At 52.5% G+C, this 13,498-nt stretch overlaps 1 protein-coding gene across 1 annotated transcript; it reads right to left on the bottom strand.

Moving 5' to 3' along the window:
* Nucleotides 1-1,173: 1,173 nt before the first annotated feature.
* Nucleotides 1,174-11,951, bottom strand: DDRGK1 (DDRGK domain containing 1). The gene is made up of 9 exons (XM_064275850.1): nt 11,787-11,951; nt 10,300-10,506; nt 8,889-9,005; nt 8,358-8,455; nt 5,537-5,659; nt 5,173-5,211; nt 2,574-2,630; nt 2,021-2,069; nt 1,174-1,648 (listed from the first exon to the last, which is right to left on the bottom strand). The coding sequence occupies exons 1-9, from the start codon at nt 11,875-11,877 to the stop codon at nt 1,482-1,484; spliced, it is 948 nt and encodes a 315-aa protein (XP_064131920.1). The 5' UTR covers nt 11,878-11,951; the 3' UTR covers nt 1,174-1,481.
* Between the last annotated feature and the right edge of the window lie 1,547 nt (nt 11,952-13,498).

The raw sequence follows: 13,498 nt of genomic DNA, 5'->3' as shown, positions 1-13,498 counted from the left end.
TTAGTAAGTAAGCACAAAAGCCTATACTTACCTTGCTTACTGGGTCATCCACCCCCGTTGAACTAAATTTGAAAAGAGGCTTTGATTTTGTAGGAAGATGCTGTGGGGTTAGGAGAGAGATAAATGCCAGCCATATCTAGAAGCAGAATCTTTGATGTAGTGAAAAACTGTGAAATGTTCACTATAGATCTGGTAAGCAAGGTAAGTACTGTGTTTACCTTGCCTACTGGACAATTCGCCTCTCGTGGTTATCCATGTCTATGCCTCCCCTCTCTGACTAGATGGTGGACTCCTGGATGGCCTTCCAGGCCATGTGCCGTGGCCCTTCACAGCTCCAAGTGACGCCAAGGGTCCACAGCCGACCCTGTAGTACTTAGAATGGAGGTTCTACTGGCAATGCTTACAGCCTCAAATGAGTCAAAATCACCCTTGACAACCCCTCAGGAAGGCACCATTCCAGAGCCAGACGCACTATCTCCACATCGCTCTACACAGACAGCTTCCTTCTGGGCCAGAACAGAAAGCTGCCTCCTCCACCAGGCACCAGAGAAAGTAGGTGGTTGTGTTTAGCAACCACCTTGCATAGAAAAAGGCACATTTTAAACACGAGCCTCACCCTCAGCACAGCAGAAGGAGCACGCCACTGACAGCCCATAAGCACAAGAGTGACTGGCCCTCCAGGAGACACATATCTCCCAGCTAACACCAACGCCCGAACATATGGTCCTTACATCCAACAGTGGGTGGGACCACCCACACCGCTTCCACTTTTTTTTTGCCAAGGGGAGACGTGAATTCATGTGACTTATTGTATGAGCAGTGTCCCTCCACCGCACAATCATGTCCAGCTCCAGCAGGCCCTCCCCTTCCGTATCCCGGGCCCGCAAGCAGCTGGCCCAGATGCCCTCCTTCACTGATTCATCTTCCCTCCCTCTTAGAGGCTGAAGCTCCCTAGGACTCTGTCCTTAATGCTTCTCCTGAACTCTTCTCTTTAGGGACTCTCAGCCCTAGGCTCAGAATCTATATTTAAAAAGTGACCCCTCCTTCCCATTAGGGGAGACGGCCCAAGAGACTACCCCACTTTTGCTCTGGGACTGGGGTGGGAAGAGGGTAGAGAAAGACCTTGTCCAGGCGTCGGGGGCTAGACTTGCAGGCACAAAGAAATGCAGTAGGTGCTCAATACATATATATATATATTTTGGATGAATGAATGTATGATACAAATGGGGCTTCCTACCTGCCTCCATGGGACCTTTCCCTCCTCTTGGATATACTTGGAGGCTGAGATTATACCTGCTTGTCTGAGATCCCAGGACAGGCCTCTGCCACACCAAGCCACACCAAGCTTAGCAGTGCTCATGGGCCTTTAATCTGTAACTGCCTAACCACATTCCATCACTGTTCCGGGATGGTGGGGAGGGAGGAAGATGACTGGTCAGATAGGCCAAGCCAGCTCAGAGTCCAAGAGGGACAGGCTAGGGTCAGGCTGGAGCCTGGGTGGGGGTCTCCCGGCCCCAGGCAATGAGGGAGTTGCTGGCCTGGGCAAGCTCAGTGATGGATACCCGGCCCCGCTGTCGGATGAAGTTGGCCACAGCAGCCAGTTCCTCCGGGGTTATGTAGATGAACTTGCCCCGGTCGTCAATCACACCTGTGGGGACATGCGGGGTGCAGGTTGCAGGGCTGAGCCCTTCTGAGCCTTCCCCACCTGTCCTAAGGATGCCCACCCACCCCTTTACAACCGGCTCGGAACCCTCCAGATCCCCTGCCTGCCTGGTCTTTCCTAGCTGCAGCCAGTCCTGGCTAGGTGAGCCAAGCCAGGCTTCCTCACCTGCCCTCAGCATCCAGCAGCCATCCCCAGCCCTTGGCACGTCCTCCTTGTAACTGCATCCCACTGCTCATGCCCCAGCTCACACCCCTACCTCAGGACTCTCATCCTGCCCCCCAGAACCAGGTGTCCCTTAGCAAGAAGACTCTGCAGACCCCTGCTGTCCCTGGAGTGGCTGACTCTCCATCCTCTCACCTGTCAGAGTCCCCTCAGCCAGCAGATCCTGGATACGGTTTATGGTATCCTAAGGGGAGAGCAGTTTTCAGAGCCCAGAAAAGCACCTGCAGCCTTCCTCCCACCACTGCTGATCTCCTCCTCTCTTCGCAGCCATGCCCCAACAGGACTCTGTGCTGCTCCCTTGGAGGAGTCCTGGGCAAAAGGAGTCCTGGGCAAAAGGAGTTCTGGGCCTGGGGCCCTGCAAGGCCCCCCCAAAGTCTCTTCCAGCCAAGATGGGAGCTGTGGTACTTGGCCATAAAGGCTGGTACAGCCCACTTGCAAGAGTTGTCAAGGTAACTGGATTTGGGCTGCTTTGGGTATAGGACCTGGTGGGGAGTGATGGAGTTTGGGCTTTTCTTTTTCCTCTCTGCCTGTTCTTCCATCTTAGAAAGGCAGGATTCCTACACCACTCCTTCTTGGTTGGCAGGGTGGAGGGGGCAGCAAGATTCCCCACCTTTAGAATATGTCCCCTCAGCCAGTCACACAACCCCAAGGCCACACTCCACATAGGGGACCACCTTCCAGGGCTTACCTGAGTCCGCAGGCCCACTTGGGAAGCCAGGTCTTCCAGGAGCACTACTTTGGACTGCTACAAGGGGAGGGAGAGCAAGGGAGAGAGGTGAGCTTGGGCGATCCCTCTAGGCATTGGTACCCCCTGCAGGTCTGTATTCTACTCTGATCTGGTCTGGGTGCTAGATGAACACTTTGTCCATTTCTGTGGGACAGCCTAGCTCCCCTCACCCATGCTCACACACTCACTTACACAACCACCCAAATACAGACACATGCACTCATACATTCTCACTCCCCTGCTTGTTGGGAAGGGTCTACCCCAAACCACCACTTGCCCTTTAGGGCCTGGCCTGATGACTACACCTGGTGAGCAGAGCACAGCTGCCCCCCGCCTCTGTATCCAGCTGTATCTTTTTAACATCACGGACAATTGGAAGGGAAGCAGCATGGAGATGAAGGGAAGAAGGTGACATCCACCAAAAGCTCCTTTAAAAAGCTGTCACCGTGGACTTGTGTTTCCTGAGGATCTGTCAGGACCAGGTGCTGAGAAGGTGTGGAGGGTACAATGGTGAACATAACACAGCTAAGGTTCCTAAGCTGAGCCTGGCTGGTGGAATGGGGGACTCTACAGACATGGAAGGCCAGGGTCCTGCGGGACAGGCAGTGGGAGCTTATTCCTGCCTTGCTTTTGCTGGCCCCCCACCCTAGCCTGAAGCTCCCCACAACCCTGACACACCTACATTTCTTTCCACCCATCCTGTTCACACTGTCTGAGGCACTGAGCCCACCCTTAAAATAACTACACTAACATTGCTGAGTGCTTCCCTCACACCCTCAGCAGAACCTCTAGTTCCCAGGGGTACAGCTGAGCGTTCACTGCTGGATCCTATACATGCATCACCCCTCCTCCCCACAGACAGCATGTGACTCCAGAGAAGGTCTTTTGCATTTCCATGTACCTCCCATAGCAAATGAGCTGGGGGAGGAGAGACAAAGTGACGCCTCCCTGGGTGCAGACGGCATGTGACTGTTTGAAATGCCAACCTGTCTGTGCAAGCAGGGAGGCGAATGAGCTACAGCTGGGGCAAGGGGTGGGCAAGCACAAGGTGACCTGGCCAGCTGGCCTCTACCAACTAAGACAGGGAGTGGGCACTGGGCTCTCAGCAACAGCTCAGAGCAGAACACGGAGTTGCCCCAGGTGGTCCCCGAAGACTTGGTCCAAGGTGCTGCTGGGGCCAAAAGTGTGTTTGAAAAAACAAGCAAATCCAGCCACAGAAAGAAGGGAGAGTGGACTATAAGAGCAGGCTCTCCGTAGCCCTCGGACACACACTGCACAGCACGGGAATGTTTCTCCAGTTCTGAGACCCTTAGAGCTGGGAGGAAGGTGGGAGGGCAGCAGCTCCAGGAGAATCAGCCAGCATAGGCTGGAAATACCTCTTAACTTCAAAAGTTTGGAGAACCACAGCCCCAGAAGGCCACCAAAAGAGAGGGCTAGAACCACCCTGGGGAGCCTTTCCTAGAGTCTCTGACATGAACCGGAGCCTCGCCCCAGCCTGCAGGAGAGGAGGACACTGAAGCTGACCATCTCCGAAACCACCCAGGAAGGCTTCCTGGAGGAGGGACTTCAGACCCATGTTGTTGCCCACTGCGTAGGTGGGGACTACAAGTTTCAGAAAGCAGCAAGAAATCATGACTGATATCCTGCCAAAAACTATGGTCCCCAATTAAGTGTGCCAGGGGAAAGGGGTTCTGTCAGGGTGGAATGGTCAGAGCCTGAGGGGACAGACCCTCTGGAAGCTGCCAGTGTTTCTCCCTGTCAGGAACCCCTAGCCCCCTGCTGAGCCCAGCCCCACGCTGCTGGGAGCCAGCTAAACCCTGCTCTCTTTGTGGGGGTGGGGGAAGGATTATGCAAGCCCTGGCTCCTTGGCACCCCCTAGCACCACCCCCACCCTCGCCCCCGCTCCCTCTGTACCCCTTCCCTCAGCCGCCTCTGCACCTCTGAGCTGCACTTGAAAACCTCTCCCCTCGATGCATCCTTCGTGGGAGAGGAGAAGTTGCTTAGCAGCAAGGCAGAGCGGGACGTGCTTATGCAATGCGGACCAACACCCGGGGCGCCTGCACTGAGGCTGTGGGCAGAAGGGGACACACCTGTCACCCTGCCCTAGATTCCAAAGGAAACACCATCTTGTTTCCCCTGGAAGGCCCAAGTTCCCGGTCAGGGCCACGTGGCAGGGGACACTTGTTTCGGCTTGTTGAGCTTCCATCTGACAGAACTGACAGGAAATACCCATGAAAAAGCTTAAAAACACAGTGAGTCACTGAGCACGGGGTCTGAAAAGCAGGGAAGCTGTCAAACACTGAGTGTGGGCAATGAGCAAAGGCTCGTGCCACCCACACAGACCAGGTTCTGCCCCACCTTTGAGGTCAGAAAAGAAGGGACTTTCCTGGCCAGGATCCTGGCATCTCAGTCTCTTTGGTTGCCCTGCCCACTCCTGCAGGCACCTGAGTGAAACACCAACTGCCTCTGCTCAGGCCCTCCCTCTAGGCTCTGAGGATACCCACAAGATGCACGCAAGGGCAGGGAGCTGGTGCCCGGCCTCTGCTCTTTGGCTTCTTACCTTAATGTAATTGACGAACTCTGTCAGGAAGCTGTGGGACTAGAGGAGCAGAGAAATCAGGGTGAATGCTTAGCAGAGTCTATGCCTTGCACCTGACTGTAGGCAATACCTGCCCACCTAAGTGCCACTTATCTGCCCGCCTAACCACCTGGAGGTGCCACCTACAACCTGCCTGCAGCGGCAGCAGAGCCTGTGTGGTGAGGACTTCAGAGCCTCTGGCCAACAGATCCTGCGGGTACTGATGTCTGCCCACCTTTCACTGCCCGACGGGGTATATGGGATGGGGTAGCCAGCCTTGGTCAGACACAGCCCCCCAGCCCTTTGGTGGGTGCAAGGAAGGGTTTACCAGGGGTGCCAAGCCCACCTGTTCCTCAGTCATGCTCTCGCCCACGCCCTCCTCCTCCACCACGAAGGCTTCCTTCAGTTTCAGGTATTCCTCATGCTCCCGCTGGGCCTGCTCCTCCCGGGCCTTCCTCTCCTCCTCCTCCTGTGGACACAGAGGAGGCAAAAGTCAGGTATGTGGGGGTGGGGTGCCCTCTCCATCCCTGTTCTGGCCCCTCCTGTCCGCCAGAGCACCAGAGGATACAGCCCAGCCCTTTCTCAGGCACACAGCACCTTCAAGACCCCAATCCCCACCCTCTCTAAGCTGGACAGCAGGCAGATGCCCCTTGACCCATCAGCTCCATCACCTCCCAGACAAACACTGCTCCATCCCCAACCCGTCACCTCCTGGCTCAGATCTCTTGAAAACCCTGCCATGACCTGACCCCACACGATCCTCCCTCTCTCCACCCCATCATGCCCACACTTTCTGAACAAACACCAGGCTCTATTTCCTCACCACCCTTCACCTCTTCAGCCTGCTCCAATCTGACATTCCCCATTCTACCAAAACAACTCCTGTGATGGTCTCACCAATGCCCTCCTTCTCACCAAATCCAAGGGATACCTTCAGGCCTCCTACCCCCATCCTCTTGGTGGTGTTAGACACAGCAGCCACCCCCCACCTTCCTCTCTTGTCTTCCAGGCTCCCAGCCTCCCCTGGATTTCCTTCTGCTTCCTCGGCCATTTTTCCCACCTCCTTCATCACTCAGCCTGGGCTCTTCTTTCCCTACTTCTTCCCTGGACACCTTGCCCATGCTAGGCAACAACCATATTCTTGCCAGTGACTGCCAGAGTTGTACCCTGGCCCAAACCTCTCCTCCCAACACAACTGCCCATGTGACACACCCACTTGGCTGTCTCACAGGCACCTCAAATTTAGTATGCCCAAAACAAACTCTGTGACCCACTCGCCACATATTTGGTCTACCTGCTTGGTGGTCCCTCACTTGATGAATCACACAGCCATCCGGCCATCTGCCCTGGTCAGAAATGAGGTCCCATCTTCCTTTCCCTTTTTAATGTCCTGAAAGCTTCTCAATCCATCTACTTCACTCCACTACCACCACCATCTACCGCAACAGTCTCCCCCTAACCCAACCCATTTTCCAGAGCCCTCAGAAAGGTCTCTCAGAATATCACAATGTGAAGCTAAAACTGGGCAGAAAATATGTAAGACGAACCTGAAGCATCCTACAGTGCCAGAAAGTACTAAAAAAAACACAACGATGGGGTATATCAAAGGGACACAAACATCAATTAAAAGAGCTCCCAACTCCAAAGTGGAACAATTTATGCAACAAAATAAACAACGTAGCATTACACGAAAGTACAAAATATCCATAAATTCATATGGATTTGTAAATAATTCAAAAATCATAAATAACGATTATACAAGTGAATAAATACGGGTGAAGAGACAAATTTCCTGTACTGAAGATTTCCAGATAAATTATGTAGATACTTTGCCCTCAAGGAGGTGGGCTACGCTTAGTGACTTGTTGTCAAAGAGTACAGTATGAAAAGGAAGAAAAAAAGAGTAACTAGGCAATGGAGAAACCTGGCAAATGCAACCTCAGCCAGGTGATCATGGTTAACATCATTATTGGCAAGTCAAGTTGATAGCATGTACCCTTGATCCGCTGTGTTGAAGAGGGCACTTCACCTCTATGGTCTTCCTCCCAGAAATTCACAACCCCAGTCTAAATATGAGAAGAACATCAGCCAAACTCAAATGGAGGCACATTCTATAAAATACTTGACCATCACTCCTTAAAACTGTTAAGGTCATCAAAATCAAGGAAAGCCTGAGAAACTGTCAGCCCAAAAGAGCCTAAGGAGACACAACAGCTAAATGTAATACATCCTGGATGGGACTCTGGGACAGAAAAAGGGCTTGGGGAAGAAACTAACAAAAATCTGAATAAAGTATAGAGTTTAGTTAATAACAACATATCAATGCTAGCTCATTAGTTACAACAAACGGACTTCATTCCTATAAAATGTTAATAATAGGGAAAACTGGGGGACGGGGAGAGGCAGAGCCCCATGATGGATGCCGAAGTACATAAAGCGAGGTCAAAATTGAGAAAGGTGAAAACCCTCTCTGCTAATACTGCCCTCTGCTATGCTCTGGTCCATCTGCTACAGAACCCAGGGCCAGGCTGCCTGCCATACAGGGATCCTGGTCACTAAGGGCCAGTTAGAGTCACAGGTACCAAGCTATGGGGTCTTCCTAGCTAGGGTAGCCCTGGCTCTCATTCTTTATACCCCACATCTTTGTGATGTTCCCTTTCTTGGGCACCTGGTGCTGAGGATAAAGGAAACACTTGGCAAACGCTCATCAACCACCTTCACTGCAGTGGCCCCCACTCCCTGAGCATCTCCTCCATGCCAGGCCCTGTACTGCATATGGCCCAGGACAGACCCACCACCTCTTACAATGGCCTCACAGCCTCAAGGCCCTCAGGATCCAGACCTCTCTTACTTTGCTGACCTTCTCCTCCATTCCTCCTTGCTGACTCTGCTCCAGCCACTCAGACCACTTCAACGCCCTTCAATCCAGGCATGTGCAATAAACCATATCCACAAGAATCCTAATCCCAGACTCTGCTTCTCAGAAACCCAACCTAAGACAGCCAGCTTTGCATAGGCTGCATCTAGAGCCCAAGAACCAAATAAACCAGGGCCTGCCCTGCACCTGCTCTGTGGCCCATCTATCAGGCTGGAGGTGTTGGGGGACTGCATGGGAAGCAGGGCTGCCCAGTCAGGGGTCAGAGGTCAGAGTTCGGAGTCTACCTCACCTTCTGCTCCTCCTCTAAGCGAAGCCGCTCCTCCTCCTTCCTCCACTCTGCCTCACGCTGGGACTCCAGGCGCTTCCGCTCTTCACGCTCTGCCTCCTCTGCCTAGAGAAAAAAATCCAGTTGCCATCATGTCGACTCTGATTCATGGCGACCCAACATGTGGCAGAGTAGAACTGTGCTCCATAGGGTTTTCAATGGTTGATTTGTCAGTAGATTGCCAGGTCTTTCTTCCAAGGTGCCTCTGGGTGGACTCTAACCTTTAGATTAGCTGAACGAGTTAACCATCCAGGGAGAGAGACATATCCCCTACCACCAGCTAGAGCTTGTCTTCCTCTCAGAGGCTGAGGAAGGCAGTGCCTTAGCCAGGCCAGAGATCAAAGTTGCAGGAGGCAGGGCCAGGCAAGCCCAGGGAAGGATGGCCCCTGAGGAACTTTATCCTAGTGTGCAAAGAGCCCCCATGGAAGGTCCCACTGCAGGGGATAGGCAGGCAGGGACTTTCCTATTCCCAGAGCTGCACCCCACCCTTCCTACTTGCCTCACGCTGGGCTTTTCGTGCCTGTTTCTCCTCTAGCTTCCGTAGTTTTTTGGCTCCGATTTTCCCTGACACGTGAGTTTCCACTGGCTTCTCAATGCCTTCCTCCTCCTGGGCTGGGTATGGTCAGAGAAAGATACTTCAGGCCCTGGTCAGAGGGGACTAATGTCCCTTTCTTCATAGGGGAATCCCCTTTACCCACTAATGAATATCATAAGCCCAGTTCTACTCTCCAGAGACATCTGCCATGAAGGTAGAAATGTGCACTGAGTGTGAGTGTGTGTATGGGTGTTAGGGGTAGGGAAGGGCTCGGGGGCCACGGAGCACGGGGACAGATGAGAACTTTAGATGCCATATAGTGTAAAGTGGGAGATCCTGGGGGCCATGGAGAACGGGGACAGATGAGAGCTTTAGATGCCATATAGTGTGAAGTGGGAGATCCCGGGTTCCAATGTCCGAGAGTCTGAGGATCACAGACAGGGCTGTCTGGGCTTGCAGAGGTCTCTGGTTTCTGTCTCTGAGCCAACCCCCCCAGGGAAGGATGGCCCCCTGGGAAATGTATCCCAGCCAAATATGAATCCTCTTCACTGTAGACAGGAGCTACTGAGGGTTCTGGGCTCAGCCCCTGGCCAGGGTTATCCCTTCCTGCCAGCAGGCCCAGGCCAAAAGGACAGCCCTGACCCAGAACTATCCCAGGACCAGCGGAAACATAAAGGCCAGGTGATGCCTGAGCAGCAGGACATTTGACCTCACATCTGAGGCAGGAGGGGTGGCATAACAGAGGGCCTCTTTTTGAGCCAAAGGGGCTAATCCCCAAGGGTACAAGAACAAAAGCTCCAAATGCCCCCAGTTTCTGGGAAGGGCCAAACGTCCTCTGCTCAGACTCAAGCCAGCCATCAAGTACATGGAGAAGAGATGTTCTTTCCCACAATTCTAAGGGCTCTCTTGGTCTCCCAGCACAGGGGATATGGAGATGTCTGGGTCAGCAAGATGTCTCTATCCCCAAGCTTCTCTTCTGAAGTTACAGGTGATTGCATCCCAGAACCTGCAAAAGCTCCTGGCCAGGCACTCTGTCCCTAGAGTGAGGCCCTCAGGGAATGAGTATGCCCACACCAGGAAGACTGCTGGGATAGAAGGGGTGCACTGAGCAATCTCAGCACCCCTGCCCTCCTGCTTAGGCCCTAAGAGCCAAAATGAAGGAAGAGGGAACAGCTCAATGGAGTGGGGTTCAGGGTGCAGAACTGCCAGCCTCTAGGACCAAAGGCCAGCCCCCAAGTACCCTCTCCAGCCTGATGGCTTCTAGCCATCCCTCCCACACTGTGGCTTCATACCTTACTCCCTTATCCAGGTCTGGGCCCCCCCTCCACCTCCTAATCTAGCCCTCTTCCTCACCAGGCTGGCCCCTCTCACCTGGAATGACTGCCTCCTCCTCGTACTCATCCACCTCTGCCTGGGCCACCCGCTGGGCTCGACGCTGGACCAGCAGACGGCTGCCCAGGTCCCTCCGGCGCCGGGGCCTGCCCTCAGCTCTCTGCTCCTCAGGCTCCAGGTGCCCACGCTGGGCCTCCCGGCCTGTTACAACGGGCTCCCCTTCATTGCGTTGTGACTCTTGGCTGGCTACAGTGAAGAGAGGAACCATGATGTTGCCCAGCTGCCTCACACACTTGATGACACGAGGGGCTCCCTTCCTTTACTCAACCTCCTCCCAGGCTTCTGTTGCCCAAAGAACAAATCCCCAACTTTTCAATCTGACTGTGGAGGCCTTTACAACCCAGGCCCACATCTTTGTCCTAAGCAGCAACCTCACCCCTTCCCTTCTACCTGTGTTGATACTTTCTCTCCCCTCAAGGTCCCACTTTTTGGCTAGCCTGTCAGTAGTCTCCCTGCCTTGCAAAATGGAGCTGAGGCCCCGCCTCCTCCAGAAAGCCCACCCTGGCCTCTCCAGACTTCACCTGAAGGCCCACTGCATTACTGCATTGATTTCTTGCCTAGCACCGTTTGCCATGGTTTTATCTGGCATTCCAGCCGGAGAATCTACTAGTCAGCAGTGGCTGATTCTCCCTCCCAGGAAGACTTGTTGGCTGCCCGCCTTACCTCAGCCTGTCTCTCCCCTGTCCTTGGGGCACACACGTGCTCCGAAACAGCCTATGGTCTCAGGGAGGGGGAGAGACAGTACACAAACCCATATGCGGACAAGAAATGGGAGGGAGGGGGATGACAGGTGTATCTGCTCTGTGTCCTGGGGGATAAACGGCTTCAGGTCGGGGTACAACGATGGGGTGCAGAAAAGGTGGTGAGGAAGTCAAGGTAGCATGGGTGTTTTCCTTGGGGGCAGGGGGAGGGTGGAGAGGACCACAAGGAGCTTCCTGAAGCGGCCTCACGCTCCCTCCAGCCTGTGGGTGGGCAGAAAATACTCAGGTGCTCCGTCCCTAGCACTCGCTCTGGAGCTAGTCTGGGAGGAATGGGACCCCCGGGGGCCCCAACGGGCGCAGAGGGGAAGAGCCTAGAGGAATGAGGGATGGGAGTAGGTGTCTGCTAGGGCCTGGGCCCTCCGGGCCTGGCGATCTGGAGTGCAACGGAGAGAGGAGAGGGCTGGGGTGAGGCTCTGGCTTTGGGCTGAGAGAAAGGCGTAAGGCGCTGCCGCCCGGTCTCCGCGGTTGGTTCCAGCACTGCGGTTCCCCGCTCCGCCCGCTTTGCGGCACATAAGCGCATGCGCACGGCCTGTCTCACGCCCGCCCCAGCGCGGTCGGGCACCGAGATACTCGTCAGCCCCATCAGGCACACACCGCCCGCAAGGCACGTCGGGCGCATGCGCAGGGCTTGCGGTACGTCGGCCTAGAAAGGATCAGAGGCCGGACAACCGAGCCCCACCGACCCTGCGCGGCGGCATCTCCTACCTGCTGCCGCCCGGCCTCGGCTGCGAGTCAGGAAGAAGATCAGGCCGACGAGCAGAGCTGCCGCTACCAGGTACACCACGGGGGCCACCATGACAGCAGCCGCCCAGCGGAGCCAGCGCGTCCGCCCTGAGGCTCGGGATCTCCCAGGCCCCGCCCAACGCTCATAGGCCCCTCCCGTTCCCATTCTAGACTCCGCCCACCGGTCGGCCCCGCCCAGACCCGCACCTTAATTTTTTACCAATTTTTTTTATGTCTTCGTTTTTTTAGTATTTTATTGTGATTATGAAAAAAATTTACATAGCAAGTTAGGTTCTCAACAATTTGTATACATATTGTTAGTAACATTGGCTATACTTTTCACAATATTTCAGCATTTTCATTATTTCCACTCTGGTTCTGTTTCCATTAATCTAGCTTCCCTGTCGCCGTTAGCTTCTCATCTTTGGCCTAGGGTAAATGTTGACCGTTAGATCTCATTTAGATGATTGTTTAGGGGAGCGCAGTACTCACTGGCGATACTGTTTTATGAGCCCTTCTGTCTTTTGGCTGACAGGTGACTCCAGGAGTGGTTTGAGCTTCAAGTTTAAAGGGTATCCCAGAGCTATAGTCTCAGGGTTCCCCTAGTCTCTACTGGTACAGTACCAAATTTTGTATTAATTATAACTATATAACTTCTTTTTTAAAGTAATTCTTAATTTTTTACTTTAAAGTGAGTTTGGGAGCATAGAAAAACAATGCTAAGTGGAAATTATTGCAAATGATATGTGCTGTATGTATCGACAACATTTACGTATGTTTTAAAAATCACCAAACAATACTACATAGTGTTTATGGAAATGTACATATGTGGAAAAGGTACAAAAACGTGCTTTGGAATACGTCCCGATTTAGGACAGCAATTACCTCTCGGGAGGGAGAAGGTGGGGTGCAATTAAGAGAACTTTGCCTTTATCTGTGATATTTGGTTTATTTAAAAGAGAGACCAAATCTTCCGTTTAAATAAATTGCTTTGTATTTTGTTTACTCAGACCTGCAGTTTTACACCTATTTAAAAATAACACTGGCTTTATTAGGTTATACAAGTATTAGTGATCCAGTTTTCCATAATAAGCACTTTTTTTTATATATATCTATAGGAAATTTAGATTTTTCTTTAATTCTTAAGAACCTGTAAAAAACTAGGTATAAATTATACCTCATTAAAATTGAACAATCCTTAGAAGTGAGGATGGCAAGACTTTGGCTCACTTACTTTGGACACATGATCAGGAAAGACTAATCACTAGAAAAGGACATCATGTTTGGTAAACTAGAGGGTCAATGAAAACAAGGGAAACCCTCAATGAGATGGATTGGCACAAAAAAGCTGCAACAGTGGACTCAAACATACAAACTATCATGAAGATGGCACAGGACAAGGCAATATTTCGTTCTGTTGTACATGAGGTGGCCATGAGACTAAGCCGATGGAACAGCAACTAACAACAAAAAGTTGTTAAAAAAAAACACACCGGAGACAGGATGTGAATTCAGGATTTTTTAAAAAGCAAAAAACTACTGGGAATTTCTATTACAGTACTATGAAACTGTGTGTGTGTGTGTGTGAGTGAGATGACAAATGACAGAAATAAAGATTGCAAGGCCATGGAGTGGAGCGGGGGAGGGGTTTGGAACAGCTTATTAACATCATAACATTTGTTAAATTGGAATGG

Source organism: Loxodonta africana, chromosome 24, assembly GCF_030014295.1.
Source record: "Loxodonta africana isolate mLoxAfr1 chromosome 24, mLoxAfr1.hap2, whole genome shotgun sequence".
NCBI classification, from domain to species: domain Eukaryota; kingdom Metazoa; phylum Chordata; class Mammalia; order Proboscidea; family Elephantidae; genus Loxodonta; species Loxodonta africana.
Note: the sequence above shows the minus strand (reverse complement) of the source record. Positions and strands in the feature narration are given on the sequence as shown.

Coding starts and splice junctions, on each gene's coding strand:
- DDRGK1 (XM_064275850.1), bottom strand. CDS start 11,877: ATGGTGGCCCCCGTGGTGTACCTGGTAGCGGCAGCTCTGCTCGTCGGC. Junction 9,006..10,299: donor GGAGGAGGCAGTCATTCCAG/GTGAGAGGGGCC, acceptor GACCATACCCAG/CCCAGGAGGAGGAAGGCATT. Junction 2,070..2,573: donor AAGTGGGCCTGCGGACTCAG/GTAAGCCCTGGA, acceptor CTCTCCCCTTAG/GATACCATAAACCGTATCCA.